At 43.4% G+C, this 22,925-nt stretch overlaps 1 protein-coding gene across 1 annotated transcript in view; it reads left to right on the forward strand.

The window, feature by feature from the left end:
• Window positions 1-22,925, forward strand: part of Fsip1 (fibrous sheath interacting protein 1) — a 126,025-nt gene that overhangs the window by 13,763 nt on the left and 89,337 nt on the right. The window contains exons 5-9 of the mRNA XM_038331645.2: window positions 1,453-1,554; window positions 2,676-2,788; window positions 4,980-5,090; window positions 8,744-8,902; window positions 17,408-17,542. Of these exons, the coding sequence (XP_038187573.2) occupies window positions 1,453-1,554; window positions 2,676-2,788; window positions 4,980-5,090; window positions 8,744-8,902; window positions 17,408-17,542 (620 nt within the window). The remainder of the gene's footprint in view (window positions 1-1,452; window positions 1,555-2,675; window positions 2,789-4,979; window positions 5,091-8,743; window positions 8,903-17,407; window positions 17,543-22,925) is intronic.

Consider the following 22,925-nt stretch of genomic DNA (forward strand, 5'->3'; position numbering starts at 1 on the left):
AAAATATTTTTGTGGCACAAACTGGCAGATCAGCATGTCTTGTTAAGTCACAGAGAAAACTGATTTTTAAGATTGTCTTAGGACTGGTGGTGCACGCCTTTAATCCCAGGACTAGGGAGGGAAGCAGAGGGAGGTAAATTGCTGTAAATTTGAGGTCATCTTGTTATACAGAGAAACCCTGTCTTGGAAAAACTAAAACAAAACAAAAACAAAAACAAAAACAAAAGATTGCTATGGGAGAACACCATGACCAAAAATAACTTGGGGAGGAAAGAATTTATTTCAATCACACATCCAGGTTCAGTCCGTTACCAGGTGAAGTCAGGGCAGAAACTCAAGCAGAATGGGTGCTGGAGGCAGGAACTGATGCAGAAGCCATGGAGGGGTGCTGCTTACTGCCTTGCTCCCCATGGCTTTCTCAGACTGCTTTCTTATAGAACCAGGACCACATGCAAAGGATGTTACCACTCCCAATGAGCTGGGCCTTCCACATACTTGTCTGTAAGCAAACCTTAGGGAGACATTTTCTCAACTGAGATTCCCTCTTCTCCAATGGCTCTCTAGCTTATGTCAAGTTGATGTAAAACTGGCCAGGACAAAGATACATAATGATCAAATTAGTTAATATGAAAACATAAAAATCACTGTTAAACAAAAAGAGTTTACCATTGCAGTGTCCTTTCTTCTTCATGGAGCTCAGCTCAAGAGAAGAACACTAACTTCCATGAGTCTCCCAAATATACTCTTTTAAATTAAAAACTGTGTGTGTGTGTGTGTGTGTGTGTGTGTGCAGGTAGCTGGGAGTGCCTGCATCACACATGTGTGGAGATCAGAGGACTCTGTGGAGTTGGTTTTCTCCCTCCACCTTTACTTGGGATGGAGCTCAGGTCTCATCTTGCAGGCTTTGTCTTTTTTTTTTTTTTTAAGATAGAGTCTTATGTGGCCCAGACTGGCCTTGAATTTGCTCTATCTCAATTCCTGGGCCTCTTGAGTCTTCTCCCTATTGCTGAAATTGCAGGTATTTTTTTTTTTTTTTTTTTTGCCATCCTGCCTAGTTCAGAGGCATTCTGCTAATGGCTGACTATACCTTTAAAACCTTCAATTTGGAGGCCTAAAATAAAGAGAAAAACATACTTCTGTTACCGACTGTGCATATTGCCTGTGTCACAAGCGCTGGGATCTGCCTAGGTCATCAGTAGAGAATGGGGTGCTCTAGCATGTTCTCCTGTGTCTGGGAAGTGCTTTCTGTCAATCCTCTGCAGTTCGTTTCCAGGCTCGTGATGATGACTGCCATGTCAACTTGGGAGCCACCCTGACTTTTCCAGGAACAGTTGTCGTGTGTGGAGTGGACTGAGGAATAGTAGAGAGGTGGAATCCTTTCTCTCGTGTCCACTGTGTAGATCATCATACTTTGTGGAGGTTGAACGTTCTCTTTTTCTCTTTTTGTATCAGTAAAGCCCTCGCACTGTGAGTTTGAAGACAACTTTTTCTCAGTGTTTCATACTCAGATTTCTCCAGAAAATTATGAAAACTGCATGCAGAATATGAAGATGGGTATGTTTAATTCATTTGATTATATAGATTCCCACAAGAGGATGTTGGCTGTATATGGAAATAGCCATGGATGAAGGGGACTTGGTACAATTTAGAGTAAATGGATGAATAAGAAGAAGGAGTTAGAGTTTAGGGTCAGCACAAGGGCTTAGGCTGTAGCTCAATGGCAGAGAGCTCCCCTAGGACTTGAAAGGTTCTAGGCTCACTCACAGCACTATGAATATATGTGGCAAATAATCCTTTGTGAGTTGATCCATGGTAAAATTACTGATTGAAACTTCCTTATTGCATCCTATTACTGGATATTTGAAATTTTGCATGATAGTTTTTAAAAAGTAGGTAGCAGACTTCCTGTTCCTTTGGCTCTTACAGTCTTTTTTTCACAATTGTGATTACATGATCACTTTTAATTTTTCAATACTAGATTTTACCTGTGATGTGAGGAGGGAAAGAAATGATGCATTGATCAAAACAGAAAGAAAACTTTTTCAAACACAGAAAGGATTTCCTCTTCCCTAATGTGCTCTGAGCCTTAGGTGCAGGAGTTGTCTTGTAGATGTATCATTCGGGGATGGATGCTCCACCATCGTTTGTTCTCTGCATTTTGATTGGTTGTGAGAGAGGGCGAGATTGTTCTCTGCAGGAAAGAGCCTCCCAATTGGTTATCTAACACCAAGTGGTCAGTCCTCAAATCATACCATACAAGTAACTTTATGTGGACTGACTGAGCAGATTGCATTTAAATGTTTGTGTATCTGTATAATATATATGTTTCAATAATTAAAGGAAAAGAGGCCATGATTTGGGAGATACAGAGAGCAAGTTAGATACCTGGTAGTGGGGGTGGTAGGGGTTGGAGATAGGAAAGAGAAGGAGGGAAATGATATAATTGTATTTTAATTGAAAAATTATTTTAAAAAGTAGACTGCCTCTGATAGAAATCTGGCTTAAGGAGGATGGGGAGAAAATAAATCTAAAACAAAGAAAAAGTCCATAATCTGTTTCTGGGTCAAGAATTTAAAAATTATTTCTTTTATTTATGTTTTTAAAATATATTTTAACGTAAAGTTAAATGAATTTTTCGTGTGATTCACAATTGTAATTAACTCTTCCAATACTAGATTTTACCTGTGACGTGCCATTGATCAAAACAGAAAAGAAACTCTTTCCAAGTGCAGAAAAGATTGAGCTGAGGAGTAAACTCAGCCAGGATTTCATTAAGCGTAACATTGAGGTAGGTATCTCATGATTCAAGAGACAATGTGGGAGTAAGCCGGGGCAGAGAGGGCCACAGTGTGGAATTTATTCATTGTCTCTGTGTGTGAGAGGGCGGATGGCGTGTGCGCATGTGTGCATACGTGAGTGCACATGCCCATACAGGCTTTCTAGTCTAATTATGTCACATCTCCCATCTTGCCCTGCCCTGCCCTGTCTCCTTCTATCCTGTTCTGTCTCTTTCAAAACTGCTGGCTGCAACTGGGCTTTACTTGATCACTCAGGATAGTCTAGTTTCTGAAACGGAAAAGGGCGTTCAGCAGTACTTCTCTCCAGATTTTAATTTGTACATCAAAAAAGTGTGCACGCCAGTATTTATTTATCAACTCATTTTCATTACGAGACTCGATATTGTAGCTACTGCATTTAGAACTTGGAGTGAAAAACGTTCCTGGCAGATCAGCAAGGCTGATTTAGGGAGACCAGCTGGTAATCTGCCCCCTCTGGCCCCACCTACTGATCCCCCCTCCTACCCCCCTCAGCACCCCCTCCCATCCTCCCCTGATTCCCCAGCATTTGGTCACTATCCTTGATTCAGGGGTCCATCCTTGGTGCACCACAGTCAGGCTACCTGATTTGGTTTGTCTTTAAGACACACAGATCAATCAGTTCAGGGTGCAGGGACTCCTTTATTAGCCTAAAATGCCAATTAATTAATCTACAAGATACGTCCGTGGGGTGTTCGACAGTAACGATTTGGACAGCTAGTCACTGGGAAGCCACATTGCAGCAGAGAGAGCTGTTTCCTCAGCTCAGGCCCGAAGCCCTTCTCACAACTGGCATGCCATTCCAGGCAGCTTGGTTCCTGAGTCAGTCTGCCACTGCCAGGCCGGCCTCGGCCACTCTGTCTTCTGTGCTCCGTGCCTGTGTGACTTCAGGGAACCACCTCCAGCTTCCTCTGCCCTTGTCTCTGCTGGCCCATTGGATCTTGATGTACTGTTCTGTTTCCCAAGAGTAGTGGAGTTTTCTGTTTCTGAGTTCTTGCTGACGCACACAATAGCTTCAATTTAGGTCCTCTTCTCTCCTTTCAACAGCAGCAATAGAATCTTTATTTAAATGCCTTCTACGATAGTCTAGACATTAATTAGTTTATTTTTGAGATAAGGTCTCATGTAGCTCAGGCTGGCCTCACACTTGGTGGGTAGTTGAGGATGACCTTGAACTTCTGATCCCTCTGCTTCAATGTCCCAAGTGCTGAGATTATAAATAGGCACCATGCTGCCCAGCTTTATGAGGTGCCAGAGACTGAACCAAGGGCTTCATGCTCGGGAGGCTACTCCTGCCAACTGATCTGTATGCCCGGTTCCAACATTCTAAAAATTTAAAAGCACTTTTACTAAGTGGATGTGTGGTGCTAGAAAGTATCCAAGAGTCCTTCTTGGTGTTTCTGCAAATGTTTTTCTACTTCTACATCTGTATATCCATATCTTCTTTAGCAATACATCTGTCTGTCTATCATCTGTATCTATATATCTGGAGAAGCAGTTTACACTAATTTTTTATATATACATAAATGATTTTTGGTGGCCGGGCAGCGTTGGCATACACACACCTTTAATCCCAAAACTCTGGAGGCAGAGGCAGAAGGATCTTTGTGAGTTCTAGTCCAGCCTGGTCTACCAGAGCGAGTTTGAGGACAGCCAGGACTAAACAGAGAAAACCTGTCTAAAAAAAAAAGAAAAAAGAAAAAAAAAGAAAAAAGACTTTTGTGGTTAATAAGAAGTCCTGCCTGGAACCAGTGAGATGACTCAGTGGGTAAATAAAGGGTGCTTGCCTCAAGCCTGAGTTCCATTCCTGGGCACACACAATGAGAAAAAGGTTCCTTTAAGGTAGGTCTTCTGATCTCCACATATGCGCTGTAGCCGACAGATGCACACATGAGCTCGAAAGCACACACACACACACACACACACACACACACACACACACACACACACAGAGAGATATAAGAGGGCCTGCATGTCCTGGAAATACCTGCTTGGAGAATGGTCATGTATAAAAGATTTGTCATAAAATAAAATTACCTAGCAAATCAAAATGCCCGACTCTCCAGTTTTCAAACTCAGTGTGTCTGTTTTGTAGAGTTCTCATTTTATCCCTGGACTCCACACTGCACTGTTGCTTACACTTCTTACTAATACATCCTGTAGCTGGCCAAGAGCCCCAGAAGCCCGGTGGTTATGATCGACAGCGAGAAGAAAAGGCTGGACGAGCTCCTCACAGGCCTAGACGACACAGGCTCAGGCCTGTCCAGTTCTGAGGTATGTAAACTCGGATTGTCAGTGACTTTACCGTTCTTAATCTTTATTACGCCATCGGCCTTTCAGCCCAAATTGACACTTTTCCCCTTAGAAGATATGCTCTGCATTAAAAACCCTAATGTTTTCCAAGTTATTTCCTCAAAGAAACATGCTCTTCATGCTCCCCGAAACACTTGGCATTCTGGTCTGACTTATTTTCTCAGGCTGAATAAGGATTTGATAGGACCAGAGCTTCTCGGCCCTGCCTGCATCCCCTTCAGCTGCTGTCTGTTTGTGTCAGATTGCCTGCAGCCAAATGGGAGACCAGGGCGTACAGGCACACGGGGCAGTGTTTACTGGTGGTTCTAGAGCAGCCCATACGCAGTGATCGCTGTGGTCACAGGGAGGCTGTGCTGGATAACACTAGGCCTCAGCTCTGTGACTACTCTGGCTGCCAGGATCCTGCAAACGTTTTGAGAGAAGCTAGAATATCAGACTTTTAAATGGGAAGCATGTGTTTTAAATGTCAGCAATTAAATTCTTGGAAAAAATTCTGTGTGAACAAACATAATAGCCCTTTTTCCACTCCAAATCCAAAGCAAACATCAGAACCTCACAGATTACAACCTCTGAAGGCCTGGTGGGTGCTGGGTGCAGTAATGGAGGCTGGAACGAGGGGAGGATGAAGCACACTTCTAAGCACCACTGAAATCTGAGGTTACTTCAGTTTTGCTCATTATGGTAAATATCTTAGTTTATTAACAAAAACTTAGGTAGCAGAATTAGACACCCAGGTTTCATTGTTAGTTATTAACTGTGAAGCTGGGCGAGCCACTTCCTGTGGAGGTGGTCAGTATACGGTCCCTCTCTCTCTCTCTCTCTCTCTCTAACTGTTCTTGCAATGCTTTGACTGCTTTTGTGATTAATAGTTTGGCATATTGGCTTAGTTAGTATTTATGTTTTATCCCTCACATATTTTAAACACATAATATCAATTTAAACAGTATTTTTGTTATTTTTAGCTATGTTTTGTTATTATTTGGAATGACCACTGAGAATATTTGGAACATTTCCTGACTTTAAATTATGGATTTTAATGATCATATTTGATCTGTTTTATTCACTAACTCTTTTTCCCACACATTATTTGGGAATCCAGTCCTATTTCTGACCTGGTATTGTTATTATCTATCGACTTCACAAGTAGTTCCTGGTCCTGGTTGGGTTTGTGTGTCAACTTGACACAAGCTAGCGTCATTATAGAGGAAGGAGCCTCAGTTGAGGAAATGCCTCCATGAGATCCAGCTGTAAGGCATTTTCTCAATTAGTGATCAATGGGGAGGGCCCAGCCCGTGGGTGGTGCCACCCCTGTGCTGGTGGTCCTGGGTTCTATATGAGAGCAGGCTGAGCAAGCCATGGGGAGCAAGCCAGCAAGCAGTACTCCACCATGGCCTCTGCATCAGCTCCGGCCTCCAGGCTCCTGTCCTGTTTGAGTTCCTGTCCTGACTCCTTCAGTGATGAACAGCGATGTGAAAGTGTGAGCCACATAAACCCTGTCCACCTGAACTTGATTTGTGGTCATGTTGTTCCATCACAGCAATAAAAACCCCAACTAAGACATTCCTAAAATCTTATATCTTGACCGGCCTAGGTTTGTGGTAGGATTGGTTTTCTCTTCCCCCACTCCTTTCTTTCCTCCTGAATATGCTGAAATCATCTGAACTTAAATTTCAGAACGTTAACAGTCTTTACCTTTGGAATGTTAAAAGATTTTACCTTTGGAAGAACATGTTTCTTGTATTTTAGGAATTCTTTTTAAAAATTGTGTATATCGCCGGGCGGTGGTGGCACACGCCTTTAATCCCAGCACTCGGGAGGCAGAGGCAGGTGGATCTCTGTGAGTTCAAAGCCAGCCTGGTCTACAAGAGCTAGTTCCAGGACAGGCTCCAAAGCTACAGAGAAACCCTGTCTCAAAAAACCAACCAACCAACCAAACAAAAAATTGTGTGTATGTAATGAATATGTGTATACAAGTGCTTTGTGTACGCACATCCATGTACATGAATGTGGAGACTGCAGACAGAAGCCTCTACTGTCCTTTGTAACAAAGCAGGTTTTATAGTGGAACCCAGATCACTTAAACCTAATGCTAGAGAGTGGATGAGCCTGCCTGGTGGTTGCTAAGTTACCTGTTTGAACCCTGACTGTAAAGAAGCTTGGGGAATCCCAACAACCGTATGGTGGCTCACAACCATCTGTAATGGGGTCTAGTGCCCTCTTCTGGCCTGCAGGCATACACACAGACAGAATATTATATACATAATAAATAAATAATTAAATAAAGAAGCTTGGGGAAATCATCTCTGGTTACTCTCTCTGGAAGGTAAGGTGCCTGCAAGCCAGAAAGTTGAAGCTTCCCACACTGGCTGACGGTGTCTAGGTGGTACTGAACGGCCAGAGTCAGACAATTTAAATAAATTAAAAATTTAATATGTGAAATTTCTTGCTGCAATTGCATGGTGCCTGGACATTCATGTTTCTGTTGGGTTTCAGTGATATGTTCCTTTAACTATAGCTTTGTTAAAAATAATTTCACTCAGCCAGGGTTTTTAACTAATTATTATTTAGTCATTGATTCTATAGTTTTAGTTTTTGTAATTATCACTTAGATCATTCCGTATTTTTATTGATTTTATTTGGGAAGTTAATCAACCAATATCCTATTTGTGACTAGTTGGGTAGTATTAGTTTCCTTGTAGTTTTGGATTTTTAGGCTTTTTATAGTTACTTTTTTTCTGCAAATAACATGACATAGTAATAACCCTTAGGTCAGTTTTCTGGGTGCAGAAACCACAGTTGAACACCTTGTTCCACCTTTGCAGCCCTGAGTCTGACAAGTCCCGGATGCAGCTCTTTGTGCCCGTACAGATGGGTTCACCTGTGCCCGATACATAATCATGCCCCGTAAACATTCAGTGTGGCATTTTTGAATGGATCCTATAATTGAATCTTATTTTTTTAAGTTTTGTCTTTATTTATGAGTGTATATGCATTCTATGCATGTGTACGTGCCCACAGAGGCCAAAGCAGGGCGTCAGATCTGGAGGTGGAATTATAGGCAGTTGTGAGCTACCTGATGTGGGTGTTAGGACCAGCGCTTGGTTCTTTTGCAGAAGCAGGGCCAGCTCTTAACCACTGAGCCATCTCAGCAACTGCCGTGATTGGCTGAGACTCAGTTACTTGGCTACAATAGCATACTGTTAGGTTATAGCTGGTTTATATCTTAAGTATAGTCTACTATGCACAAAGATTTTGAGCTAAACTTATTTGGGCATGGAGACTAGCTAAGGTCAAATTATTTTGCTTCACTGGGACAAAGTTTGAAAATATTGTATTCTTCCCATCATGTCATAGTTTTATTTTTTGTTTGTACTTTTTAAGCAGGAGAGTGATCATATGAGAGAATCATCTTATGAGGCTGAGGGAGCCCAAAGAGGCCCTCAAAAGACACTTCGCACAGACTGAGAAGAGAATGTAATCATATCTTTCTTACCTTTTATTACCCAGGGTTGGTGGTGTGCTTGTAAACCTGGGCTCTGATGGAGAGCTCTGAAAAGTATGTTTTAAAGCAAATGTCGCGTGGGAATAACCTGGTCACAGTGGTTTCCTTTTAGGGTGACCAGTGTGGTTGGCTAGTCCCGGGAGAAGGCTACACCCTTGCAGCCACCGACTCTCAGAAGCTCGCTCAGATTGACACGAAACTTCAGGAATTCTCTGTGCTCTCACCAACAGTCTTCAGTCTTTCTCCAAGACTCGAGAGTCAGAGCAATAAGGTATGTTATTTTTGTTTGTTTGTTTATTTGAGGAGAGAGGGGGGAGTTGAGACAGGGTCTCTCTCCATAGTAGTCCTGGCTGTCCTGGAACTCGCTCTGCAGAACAGGCTGGCCTCAAACTTACAGAGATCTTCCTGTTTCTGCCTCCCAAGTGCTGGGACTAAAGGCCTGCAGCTCCATGCCTGGCTGAATGATAAGGTGTGTTTAACTCAGGAGCACATGGATTGCTCAGGTTAATGCACGCGAAAATTACTGCATGCGCTTTCTGATCTCAGCTGGAGAGGTTTGTCCCAGCTGCTCTTCTATGAGTACAACTGCAAGATTTTCAGTTTTTCCAGCAGTGTATTTTCTTTCGGTTATGTCTACTTTTTCTTCTTTTTCAAGCAGGATTTCTCTGTAGCTTTGGAGCCTGTCCTGGAACTAGCTCTTGTAGACCAGGCTGGTCTCGAACTCACAGAGATCTGCCTGCCTCTGCCTCCCAAGTACTGGGATTAAAGGCGTGAGCCACCACCGCCTGGCTGGTTATGTCTACTTTCTACCCATTTAACTTTCAGTTTGGAATTTTCTAAATTGAGAAATGGGGCAATTGAGAAGCGACTTATTTTACTATTATCATTTCATCGTGATGTGAGGTAACTTGTGGTCATGATTAGGAGGAAGGAAGAAAAGTTAACAGTCTTCATCAGCCCTTCCAGCCTTTCATCTTTTGGGCCTAGATGTGAGCAGAGCCGGTCACGTGCCTCTTACCTGTCACGTTCTCCCAGGTCCTTTAATAGCAAGAACGAAGCTTTCCTGTGATAATCTCTGTCCTCTGACAGCTTTGAAATAAGTGTGGATGGCTTGCTCCAAACTTCTGCTAAGTGTAGAGCGTGTAGCGGACAGAGAACAGGGCTTGACACAGCGAACTTCCTTCTTGCTCCTCTGCATTCCAGTTCCAAAGGGCTGGTTTGGGCTTGGGTGGTGGTATGGAGAAAAAGTGGTGTGCGTGTGCGTGAGTGCGTGCGTGCGTGCGTGCGTGCGTGCGTGTGTGTGTGTGTGTGTGTGCATGTGTATGTGGGGGGTGATTTTTTTTTGCCATCTCTCAGCTTTGCAAAAGTCTAAGCAAATCATTTTCTACACAGTTATCTATGGTTGTGGTTTTTTTTTTTTTGTTTTTTTTTTTTTTTTTTTTTCAAAAATTTAAGTATCAGTAACTTAGAGTCCGTTCTGGAAGACACTAATTGCTAACTGAAGGTTACCTTAGTTAAAGAAACTCTGTTAAGATGTCCTGAAGAAACAGTTTAATAACTAGTGGCACCTTGGGAGCTATCTCAGCTTCCCTAGGTTAAGTTTCTAAGGGCCAGGAGGGAGCCATGCCTGACCCCTTGAGGCAGAAGCAGTGGTGGTACTGTTGGCAGCACTGATTTCTGGAAAGAGAGGATTGGAACACTCATCATGATTGAGTGTGCCCTGGAACTTAGTGATTTAGTGTGCACAAGGCAGTGGAGTATGTTTTGTTTGTGTTACAAGTTCTGCTCCTCAATAGGAGGGCAGCTAAGACGAGTGACGAGATTGCCTGCGGGTCCTCCATTCTCTTCAGCTTTCACCCTGTTTGCTGTTGATGGGGCTCTAGCATAGCTAGGACCTAAAGCCTTAGCAGTGCTCTTAGAGACAGAAGCTCTCCTTGTCATGGCTGTCAGTCATTCTTCTCCCAACAGGTGGAGAAGTCAGAGATTTGTTCAGGATTTAGAAGTTCAAATATATTATGAATTCTTTGCTAGATTTTATCATCATCATCATCAAAGTCACATTTGTCTTCCAGAGCACACATTATGGTTCAGGTAAAATCATCTCTGAGCCATAAGGAAATGGAGAAACCAGTGTACATCTGTGCCGGTGTGGGCTGGGATCACACAACCTGTGCTGATGTGGACTGGGATCGTGCAGTTTTATGGGAAACAACACTTTTTTTTTTTTTTTTTTTTTTTTACAAAGAAAAGAGAAAACTGCACCTGGGCTTCCCACTGGTCGCAGGAACAGACCAGGAGCGTCATAGTTGTTGAAAAGAAGTAACTGATGCTTCTTCCACACAAAACAGCATATCTTCTCAGCATGTCTTCAGTTTGCTCTCGGAGCTTCTCGTCCAAACCAGCACTGCACATTGAACTTTCGAGTAGAAATGCAAACCTAGCAAATTAATTCATGGTAATTATTTTTGAATTGTGAGGTCTTCTAAATAAGTTCACTGAAAAGAATGCGTAAGCGTTTTTATCTCTGTGTTGCTGGTGAATGGGCTCCAATCTGCTGTTGAGCACAGACACTTAGCATTTGAATTCGTCATTCTTCTGCAGACCATCAGGCTCATCAGTGGTGTGTCTTCGTGAGCCTTTAGGAGAATGCCTTTTAAGTGGATTACACATTCCCACTTAAAGACTTATTCTTATTTATGTGTGCGCACGTGTGTCTGCATGCAAGTGTGCCTGCTTGCCTGTGTGTGTCTGCATGCATATTCATGTGGGTGCTAGCAGAGACCGGAAGAGGGTGTCAGAGCCTTGAAGCTGGAGTTGCAGGCAGTTGTGAGCCTCAAAAGTGTGCATCATAGGCTTCCATGCCTACCAACTGAGTGCTTCACAGGAGCCGTCAACGCTTGTAACTGCAGAACCATCTTTCCTGTCTCTAGATTTCTGCTTTCAAACCAATTGAACAAGCCTAGGGCTTACTGTATACTAGAAATGATAGGGGCTTAAAGATAAGTCAGGCACATGGGTTACCTTGGAGTACAAAAGCCTTGTTTTGAGTAACATTTTTCAGATCGAGCAGGTTCTATTTAAGATTATATATGTGTGTTCATATATACATTTAACAACAATAAAAACAATAAGAGGTCACTGAAGTGTCTGCTTCCAAAGCATGAGGATCCGAGTTTGAATCCCAGAACTCACCTCAAAAAAGCCACAGAAGACTGCCCACCACATACCACAAGGTTGGAGCTGGAGGCTGTGGGGCCAGATAAGTTCACAGATGGGTTTCCTTAGGCTCACAAAGTTTTTTACAGATGTTTTAGTCAATATTTAAAAGTTAGGTGAATTCAAATGAAAATGCCAGTTTCTAGTTTTTCTTTGAGAAATTAGAGAATATGGCAACTCTTCGCCTGACTCCTTGGTGTGGGCTAGTGAACCAGTCTGAGCTGGTTGGCAGCCAGTGTCTCTTCTGGTTCTCCACTTTCCTGTCCACTTGCCGTTCTGTATCATGTTGTCAAGAACATGGTTTTCTGCACAAGTTGAAACACACAGGCTCCCTGGCATAGCTGCTTGTGGTTACTGTGTGATATTAAGCTGGTAGGCATGGAAACCTATGACACACACTTTGAGGGTCTCTAGAGACAATCACAGAGGGTACAACCAAAGCTCTGGTCTTTGTGAGAGGGAAGGGGAACATCACCTCTCCTTGCTCTTAGAAGTTTGCTGGTTGTGTGTAGTGTGGAGCGGCAGGCTGTGTTCCTGCCGCCCAGCTCCCAGCCGCCTGGCTAGCTTATGCCCCAAAATAACAACACACAAATAGTATTCATTTAAACACTGCTTGGCCCATTAGCTCTAGCCTCTTACTGGCTAACTCCCTCTTGCCTTAACCCATATTTAGCAATCTGTGTAGCACCACAGGTAGTGGCTTACCTGGAAAGATTCAGCATGTCTGACCTGATGGCTGGCTTCATGTGACTGTCTCAGAGAGGAGAGGCAGGGCATCTGCCCTGAGAGGCGAGGCATGGCGATTGCCCAAGGCGTCTGCCTCACTCCCAGCATCCTGTTCTGTCTTCTCCACCCACCTATGTTCTGACCTATCAGGCCAAGCAGTTTCTTTATTAATTAACCAATGAAATCATCACAAACAGAAGACTCTCCCACATCAGTTGTGACCGTCCTTATATTAATCACATGCCTGGTGCTCTTAACTATGGAAAAATGTTCTTTAAAGATTTATTTATTTTATGTATGTGAGTGGTCTATCTGCATGTATGGTTTTATGCCAGAAGAGGGCATCAGATCCCACTATAGACGGTTGTGAGCCACTATATAGTTGCTGGGAATTGAACTCAGGACCTCTGGAAGAGTAGCCAGTGCTCTTAACCACTGAGCCATCTCTCCAGCCCCAACTATGGAAAAAAGTTTTTAAAGCAACATTTGCCTTTTCCTCTGTGAAAACAAAGCCTGTTCTCTTGTGGCTGCTATAATATTAACAATTTTGTGCTGTGGTTTCCTATGTGCTTTTAATTCTCATCTTTGGGAGCCAAAGAGGACCAATCTCAGCCGTGTTTATTCCTAGAATATGTGGATTAACCGTGCATACCTGTGCTTACCAATCTCTTGAGTTGCCAACAAGACAATCAGTTCTTTCTCTGTATTGGAAAGCACCCTGTAAAGTTGAATGATGGCGTATAATTTTGTTTTTCTCATTTGTGCATAGACTAGATTCCAGTTTTCTCCAGAAAACTGTTATGGGAGAGTAGTGTAACATTCAGTTCCTTAAATCATCAGCAGTGGATTCAATAATCAGTGCTGTTCTTCTTGGCCCTTGTAAAGACACAGACTTTATTCATCTCTCATGTGATCAGTCTTACTAAATCTAGGATTCCACTTCATTGTTTGAGGGTTCTCCCCCAGATCCCCATCAAAGGTGAGTTTTCAGAAATGTCTCTTACTAACAAGAGGTATTTCTTTGTTCTCGAACCACCTAACTTAATTGAATATAATGATTCTCCTTAACTTGACTTTTGTCCTGTGCTTAGAACAATAATTCTATCACTCAGTTTGGTAATGCAAAAACAAACAAACAAACAAACAAACAAACAAACAACCCCCCGAACCCTGCAACTATTTGAGTGAAGACGTAGTATTTATATTCATCTCTTTTCTTGCCAAAAATCACACAACTGCTGACAGCAAACAAATGAGTTTGGTTTGTTTGTTTCTTTCTCAACACTAGCTAAAACCTAGGAGCAGTTTGCCATGTAATCCTGAAAATCTATATATTGCCAAGTCCATTTCCTCCAAATTTAAAGCATGGGTTCAGAGCAGGAATCCAGTTACCACTTGGTTTATGCTAATTACAAACCCTGACTTTACCTCCCTGCAGAAACCATGGCCGCATGTCTCAGGGGCATCTGCGTTTGCACTGAAGAATAAACCAGAACTTATTTTAGCATTCCTGGCCTCTAGAGCCAGGCTATTGGAATTCTCATTTAGATCTGGGAAATAGCTCTCGTCTCCCTGCCCCCATTTTTACAGATTGTTTCGAATTTTATACTTTTTTTCTCGTGATGCCTCCAATGCTGGCAGTTTGTTTTGTTTCATGGCAACATTCCAAGATGATAAAAATAGTCTGTTTGAAAGATTTCCCTCACTACATTTGGGCAACTGACCCACGTGAGACAAGAAATAGGAGTGACTCGTAGACACGCAGAGTGAGCCTGGACATGCAGGGCAGGCTGGCTTCTCCCACGCAGGTCTGTGCTCTTACCGCATGGCTTCTTTGAATATCAAATAACTCAGTGAGCTCTGAGCAATTTCCTTTGTATTTGACTTACGAAAAATGAGTTTATTTAGCTTCAAAGGCTTCTGTGGGTTCAGCCAACATCACAGATATTTTTTAAAGGGTAAACTCAGAATCTCTTGGCAATCAGTTAGTCAGAATAACAAATATCAATTTACCTCGGGTTAATTCTCTCCTTCTGATGCCATCAGGCACTCTGAGTACATCACGGAGAGCTTTTGCTGAGTTCTCTGCAAAAACCTTGCTGTCTGACTCAGAGCCACAGGAGCAATCTGTTGCTTAGAGACTCCACTGAATTAAATCTCAAAGATGGTGAAGATGGTTCCGCTGGTGTCTGCGGTCAGGAAAGAACTCCCCACACCAGGCGCTGGCTCAGTGTGCAGCAGGTCACTGGAGAGCGCCAGTGACGTTCACTGTCCCCTCCTGGCCTTCATTACATGGTCCTGCTCAGCTACTTGAACTAGACAACTATGCTGTGTTCACTGTCCCCTCCTGGCCTGCCTTCATTACATGGTCCTGCTCAGCTACTTGAACTAGACAACTGTGCTGTCAGAGAGGATGACCAAGGGGCCAAGGAAAGATCTCACACACCCTCCCCCTCCCAGTGCAGAGAACTGCAGAGGAGGCAGCAGAAGTTAAGACTTGGGAAGCTAGTACAGCACCTTAGTTGCATACCTGATGGTCCTAGCAGAGCCTGACTGCCAGGCCTGCACTGTTGAATATGCAGAACATAATCTGTCAGAGCAGAACAGAAAGAGGGTTGGTAGAATGCCAGGCTTGCTTAAAAATTTTAAAATAAGTGACCTTTCTACATATGAAATTAGTATATTTACTGTAGAAAATTCAAGAACCACAAAAACTAAGAACATTGGAACACACACACACACACACACACACACACACTGAATGCAGGGCTTCATGCATGCTAGTCAAGTATTCAATTACTGAGCTAGATTCCCATTATTGAGTCAGTTTTTTTTCAAATCATCAAGTTAATTACTGTTAAAATTTCTTCCAGTTTATTCCTGTGGAAAGAAAGCTGCTGACCCCTTCCCAGGCAATGTCTCAGTTGGGACAAGAAACAGAAAGCATGGCCCGCTTGGATTTCAGAGGCTTGTGCCACGGTGTCCAGCTTTTTCGTGGGTTCTGGGGACCCAAACTCAGGTCCTTGGGCTTGAATGGCAAGCGTTTTCACATGCTGAGCAAAGTCCCCACGTTACTAGTTACGCAGGAGAACGCTGTCTAATGTGCATTTTGCTGACATTTGTTACAAGTATGATCAAACATTAATTGTGATCAAAGTTCTGAGAACCGACATTAGAATTTATTGGTCAATACTTGAGCAGCCTCAGGTGTCTAGTTTGTGTTGGGACACAACAAGGCCAGTCATGCTGCTGTCCAGGCAGGGATGTGTGGTATGTGCAAGGAAGGGCTAAGTGATCATAGGAACAACAAGATGGATACAGTGAGCAGGTTTTCCTTTCCAGGTACAGCAGAGAATACTTTAAGGTGGATACATGCTCAAGCTAGATTCAAATGAGTTAGTCTCTGAACGGAGGTGGAGGGTGGATGCCTGGGATAGTGGGGAATTAGCAGCAAGAGCATGGCTGAGGTTCGAAACTAAGATCCAGGGTATGGTGGGTGAGATCCCCAGGCCATATATACCTCACCCCTTGCTGTGTTGTTTCTCGGCAGAGGAGTAATTAATCACACTGGGACCCTTTAGTAGGCTTAAACAGTACCTTAGGTTATTCTCTGTTGGGGACTGCGGACCCTCAGACCCAGAATTTTCTGTGACCCCCCCTTACCTGCTGGAGTAAACAACTTGTTTTCCTATGTTTGCAGCTGCTCTGAGCACGAGACCCTCATAAGTTCCTGATGGCAGGGGAGTGGTTTCTGATGGGCTTGCAGCTGAAAAATCCAGAGAGCTAGGGTTTGGCCATTAGTCAATAAGCTGCCCTGGAACATAATAAAGGGGGCATTCTTGTTTCAAGGATGACTCTCTCTCTCTGTCTCTCTGTCTCTCTCTCTCTCTCTCTCTCTCTCTCTCTCTCTCTCTCTCTCTCTCTCTCTCTCTCTCTCTCTCTCTGTGTGTTTCAATCTCCAGCCCCTTACCCGATTCGTGAACCATTCTGTGATAGACAGGTGGTAACATCATCTTAGTCAGGAGCCAGGTGGAACTGAGATGCAGAGCTTCTGATGTTGCCAAATCCAGTTTCTCCCGTTACTATACACCTGCTTCTAATAACACGGATGGGCAGGCTTACGATGAATGCATAGCAATAGCAGCTGTGGTTACCCATGCAGTCTCAAGCACCCACTGTTTCAGTATAGGTGGTGGAAGAACTCACGAAGCCTTGCTCCTAACCGAGGGGTTATTGGCAATTGATAGCTGCTGGGGCAGGTAGAACCATTTCTTTTTGGAGGTGCGGCCACTGGTAGATGGCACATGTTTCATTCAGTTAATGGCCCACAGCAGTGCACATACGGGCAGCACGAAACTGATGCAGTGGGTTATTTATTTTTTTTTTAGAGGAGAGGACGTGAAGTTGGGAGATGGGTATATTGGGGAAGTCCCTGGGGAACTGGAGAGGTGAATGGGGAGTGGATATGATCATATTTCATTGTACAGATGTATTTGCAAAGAATTAGAGAAATTAAAATGAAAAAAGAAATGTATGTGGCAAACTTGAAGCCCGGAGAAATTGCGAGCAGGACTCGGGCTCCTACCCAGCTGTGGCTCTTCCTGCTGTACCTTCCTGGTTTTCAGACCATGCCAGACCCTGAGTTTATTCCACCATTTGTTTGTGTATTTGGACTTTTAATTCCTCAGATAGGAAATCTGAAAAGAATTCTAAACATGGGTTGAAGGGAAGAGATGTTGAGCAACACAGTTGACCCTTAAGTCTTGGTCACATTGGAGGGTTTGTGGCTGTGCTTTAACTGGCCTGTGAGTGAATTATCTTACTTTTAAATTAGGAACCTGACCTGAATGAAGAAGGAAATACGGAACCAGCTCCAGGAGAAAAGATACTCCGGGACAACAAAGAGCAAAGGGACCAGCGGTCTCGACTGAGAGCCATTGATGGGAAGCTGAGAGAGATCAATGAACAGGTGTGCGCTTTCTCACTTAACCTAATCGCAGTCATTCATTGACCTGAGAAGCTGCTCAGTTAGATTGTTTTTAATGTGTTGAATTGGGCATGAGAACTTGCCAGTCCAAATCTAAGCAAAAAATATGATTCATAGGATTTAAGATGATAATGTGATTCTGTAACTTACACAATATTACCTGTAAACTACTATCTGAACTCGGAATCATAGTGCACATAATAGCCAGTCTGACAGGAACATACATGTGGAAAATATTCTCATGTATTAGCCTTAATGCTTAAATATTCCCACCCTTGGTTTACAATTAATACATTTTTTAGTTTTAATACAGTGTTAGAAATTTTAAGTCTAATACATATTTTCTTGCTTTTAATTTAAAGCTATATTATTCTTGATGACAGAATATATATGTATCTATACATACATACATACATACATATATATATATATATATATATATATACATACATATATACATATTGAGCTAGAGTCTCACTATGCAGCCCAGGCTGGGCTTGGACTGGTTTAAGGCAGGAAGGAGTCTTTTGGCTAACAGTTGGAGGAACAGTGCATCACGCCAGGGAAAGTGTGGTGGAGAGAGTGACTTTAGCCACTGACAGGCAGCAGGAGCCCGAGGCAGCTGATCACCCGTGTCTGAAGTCAGGAAGCAGAGAGAACAGAGGGACAGTCTCTGAAGGATGCTTCTGGGAACTGCTTATTCTGCCTTATTTTCTTATTCTTGACCCTATAATGGAGTATCCTTTCAAGATACTGCTGCTTAAACTCATTACCTGAGTTCAAATCCTGGAAGTTATGGTGGAAGGAGAGAACCAACTCTTGAAAGTTTTTTTCTGGCCTCCACACATGTGCTGTGGCACCCACCTGCCCTCACTCACGCACATGCATGCACATGCACACACATGCACACATACACCACATCATGCACACACACACATATACATCACATGCACAAATTATTATAATAAAATAATTTAAAAATCCCTGATTTGGTGAAAGGTATAATATATGGCCGCAGGATTGGTGAGTTGAAGATCAAGTCCACAGCCAGTCTTAGGGAAGGAAAGAAAGAGCTAAACACGGTACAGGAGTCCTGACACCTACTCCCGGAGACATCTGACTCCCGGGACTGGCTTGTGAGCAAAGGCTGGAAAAGCTGCCTCGTTCTGTGCTTGGATGGTTGCCGATAGCTGCCGTGGTCAAGGTTAGCTGAGAGAGCGGGAGTCATCTGTTCTGTAGATGGCCGTGGGCCTGTCTTTGCCAGTGAACTTAGCGGTTAGGAGTTATGGAAAGAGACACAACACAGAGAGGTTGAACTCCACACATTTGTATTGAATGAATATTCACACAGGGCCCCAAGAAGCAGCTCCATAAAACGGCCTCCCTGGGCAAGCTCTATTACTTGCCATACAAATGACAGACAGTCTCTGGGGCACTCTTGTGGTTTCCTCCCTCAGAAGTTTGATTTCTGTTGTTTTGGGTGTTCTTGTTCCATCCAGGCTTCTAACCCCTGCCCCCTGCTTTATAATTTACCAGACTTATAGTCCTGTTTTGCAAGCATCAGTTGTGGACACCATAGTTATGATCCAAGTTGCTCAGGCTTGAATCTCAACTTTGTGATGTTAGTATGTTGTGAGAATTTTTCCCAGGGGGAGATGCGACCCATTTCCTTTGGTCCTAAAGTTCGACTCCACCAAAGTTCATCGTGGGGACCAATGAGTTCATTAGGCTTACTACTAGATCGTGAGTGGAGGGTTATGGGCAGGAGTATAGGTGAGCTTAAAGCAGATCCAGTAGAAGGGCTGCGCCCGCATGGACGATGGAGTCCTTCCCCAGCCTTCTCAGCCTAGATACATTAGCTCTTTTCCAGGCCCCAAGGTCACACAAGATTAGGGCAGAATCTGACCGGGAAGAGTGGATCCTCTGGTGAGGGTCCAGTGACCCGCTTCATCCCCTCCTCCTCTGAGGGAATGCCTAGTTGGCAAGCTCAGCTGTGATCTTTTGCAAGCAGATCCATCAGTCTCAGGAAGACGCAGTTATTCTGCTCAGACGATAGGACTGTGTATGTGGGTGAGCTTGTTTCCAGACTGAGGATGGAACGCAGACGGTGAAATGGAAGCTGGAGGGGACTAATCATGCAGAGGACCCGTGATATCATCCTGGCCAAGGACAGATGAAAGGAAAGGTGGAAATGCTGAGAGCGAGGAAGGTCACTGCATATACTAGCGATCCCAGAGAGGAGAAAGGACAAGATTGGGTCTCTGAGGGCCGGAAGAGTGCGCTGGTGAGCAGCAGCCCACGGGAAGCCCATCAGCAGAGACTGGCTGTCTCTCTGACAGCCTTCCAAATAATAAGAGACAGTAGGCATTGAGTGGAAACAGGGTGAGGAGAGCTTGGGTAATTGCAATGGAGGGTCAGAAGGGTGAGGGAGTTGATGGTACCTCATATTTCATAACCAGAGGAAAAATGAACGCAGTATGTGTGTCCCAGATATCAGCTTGGGATCCCGTTGCCCTTCTTCGTTCCAGCTTCAGAACGTATTCCGTGTAACCCACACAGTGCCATGCAACTGCCAGATGTGCGAGGTAGATCTCTACATGCTTAAGAGAAGATGTTTAGATACACAAGGAGAAAGATGCCACTGCATGAATCAGTGATTGTTGTGACTCCATTTGTATTGAGAATTCATGTGGAAATTCATCCTGGACCTGTTTTGTGTCACATGCTAGCTGCGATGGCTTTAGTAAGGATAGGGATGCTGGAAAGGCAAAGAAAGGAAATACACATTTTCTGGCATGCTAAAGGGAAGAGCATATTGGGACGAAGGTGAATTTTATATTATGTTTTGCATTTTTCTCTATCTTCACAACTTTAAAGATGCACAGGTGTTGTGTTTGTAAGAAGCATTTATGAACGTGAGAATTTATTGCTGTTTGTTGTCTCTTGCCTGATCTTTAAGCATTTAGAGACACAGTCATTACAACAAATGGTACTTAGTCTTACTGGTGACTCAGATTTACATCCACACACCTGTTAGATCAGCAAAAATATCAGCGATATGGCATAATTGTGTGTGAGTGGGGTGAGTTGGGACACAGTCATACTTGAACATACTGCTAGCTTTCCAAATTGTTTTTTCCTCAGGAGACAATTGACTAATAAATATAACAGTGACTATAGCATTATTTATATTTGTCCATATAATCTTACTTTTATAAATATTTCCAAAGAAATAATATCCAAGGAAAACCAAGCCAAATAGAACAGGAGGCACGATAAATGCTCTCACATTAATGAGTGCTCACGCAATTTGCACATGGTGAGCCCAGCTGAGCCTATGGCAGGACAAAGGTAATGAATACATGGACCTCAGGAATATAGGACCTTTACGTGGAAATGTCTGGTAGAAAACATAAAAGTCAAAGTTGAAGGTAGATCTTACCAGCTGTATGTAATGTATGTTATGTGTAATATGTGAATAGGAGTAGCTTTCCTTTTTCCCACTGATTCCCCTTTTCTTCTAAAGGAAGAGGGGTCATAATTGAGGACATCCTATAAGTTCAGTGTCTCATTTAGAGATACTTTAATTCATTGATGTAATGATGGAATTCTTGATAATTTAAGATGTAACAACAATTTGTGTTTTATCTAATTATCCAAAACACTGAGTGTTCCATTCTGATATTAAGATTTTTTTAAGACAAGAAGATCTTTACATTCTAGACTGAGGTAAAAATGTCTTTAAGGAAGCAGAGTGGTAATTCCACAGTTAACCACTTTTAATTATGAGATTTGGGATTTTCAAAAGAATCAGCAGTCTGCCTTTATCTCGGTGAGCCCATGAATGATACAATGGACAGCGGTTTGTCAGCATTGGGAAACTCTTCACGGTTCTAATCATTCTAAAGTATCCACCACACTTTTCAGGTCTTTATTGTGTCTCCTTTGGGTTCTTTCAGTATTTTCATCTTTTGACATTGCTACTATATCTTTGCACATTCCTTCCTGTTTCTGTTTCCTGGAAACCACAGATTGGCCTTGTTTGGTGAACGGAGTTATAATTGCATCAGGGTGCTTAGCTCTCTAAGCCCTGTTGCTAAGCATCAAGGATAAGAATGTGGTTCACAAAGGGCTATCAGTCCTTGTGTTCTTATTCTTGTTTTGACTCGTGCTTATCATTTAGCCTGCTATAAGAATATATGGAGCCTGGCCCACAGACTAGGGGCTTTGTTTGCTCAGAGCATGGCTTGGAGGGCTTCCCTCCAGTTGCTGAGCACTGGGAAATCAGCTGTAGAGTGCGGAAGCCTGACTGTCACACGGGCCAGTTCTGTAAGCTGGAAACCAAAGCACTGAACAGGTAAATGATTTTCTAAAAACTCACAATTAGTTAGCAGTAGACTTAGGCCAACCCTCAGTTCTTCTAGTACCTGAGTCTGTGAACTTCTCAATAAATACAACTATTCATTACTTCATGTGGGTCAGCCATTCTGTGTGTGGGGTTTGTGACAGCTTCATATGGACTGAACCTGTGTGTCTGGCTTTTCTCTCTTCTTGGTCCACATGCATGTAACTTTTATTAGAGTACTTCTAGCTGGTACCAGTCTCTTGGCATGCCTAATTTATGGATTAAATGTATACATGTATGTATAGGAGAGATGGGGCTTGGTGCTAACTGGGGTTTTAGGCATCCAGTGGAGCTCTTGGAACATGTCTTCGGGGGGGGAATGGATACTGCTTTTCTTCCCCTATTCTCTCCCTCCCTCCCTCCCTCCCTCCCTCCCTCCCTCCCTCCCTCTCTCCCTCCTTCCCTCCCTCCCTCCCTTCCTCCCTTCCTTCCCTCCTTCCTTCCTTTCATTCTTGAGACAGGGTTTCTCTGTGGAATAGCCCTAGCTGTCCTGAAACTCACTTTGCAGCCCAGGCTGGCTTTGAACTCACAGAGATCTGCCTGCCTTTGCCTCCCAAGTGCTGGGATTAAAGACGTGCACCACCATTACTGGCTACTGCTTTTCTTATGGTTTCCAACTAAAGCTACTTCTGTCCCGAAAAAAGGATTGACTAAGGCAGTGACACAGTGACAGCTGCCAGGGGTCTGCTTGAAACTTCCCCCAAGTATGAATCCAGACACTCTCTGCTTTATTGAGGAAGATTTGCTGACTGGCAGAGCTGATTTAATTCTGGCACAACTCCTTTGTGAAGACTAGTAGCTGACAGTTTGAGGGCGGGGTTGACCAGTGGGCTGTGCTACGCAGGTCGCTGAGTTCAGTCTGTCCTTTGTGTTGTTGCCACAGCTTTGGCTTTAGCCTCTGAGCTTCTGGGTCTCAGTACTTGACTCTCCTCTTTCTGTTCTCTATGTGGCCTTGGGTCT

This window comes from Arvicola amphibius, chromosome 5, assembly GCF_903992535.2.
Source record: "Arvicola amphibius chromosome 5, mArvAmp1.2, whole genome shotgun sequence".
Taxonomy (NCBI): domain Eukaryota; kingdom Metazoa; phylum Chordata; class Mammalia; order Rodentia; family Cricetidae; genus Arvicola; species Arvicola amphibius.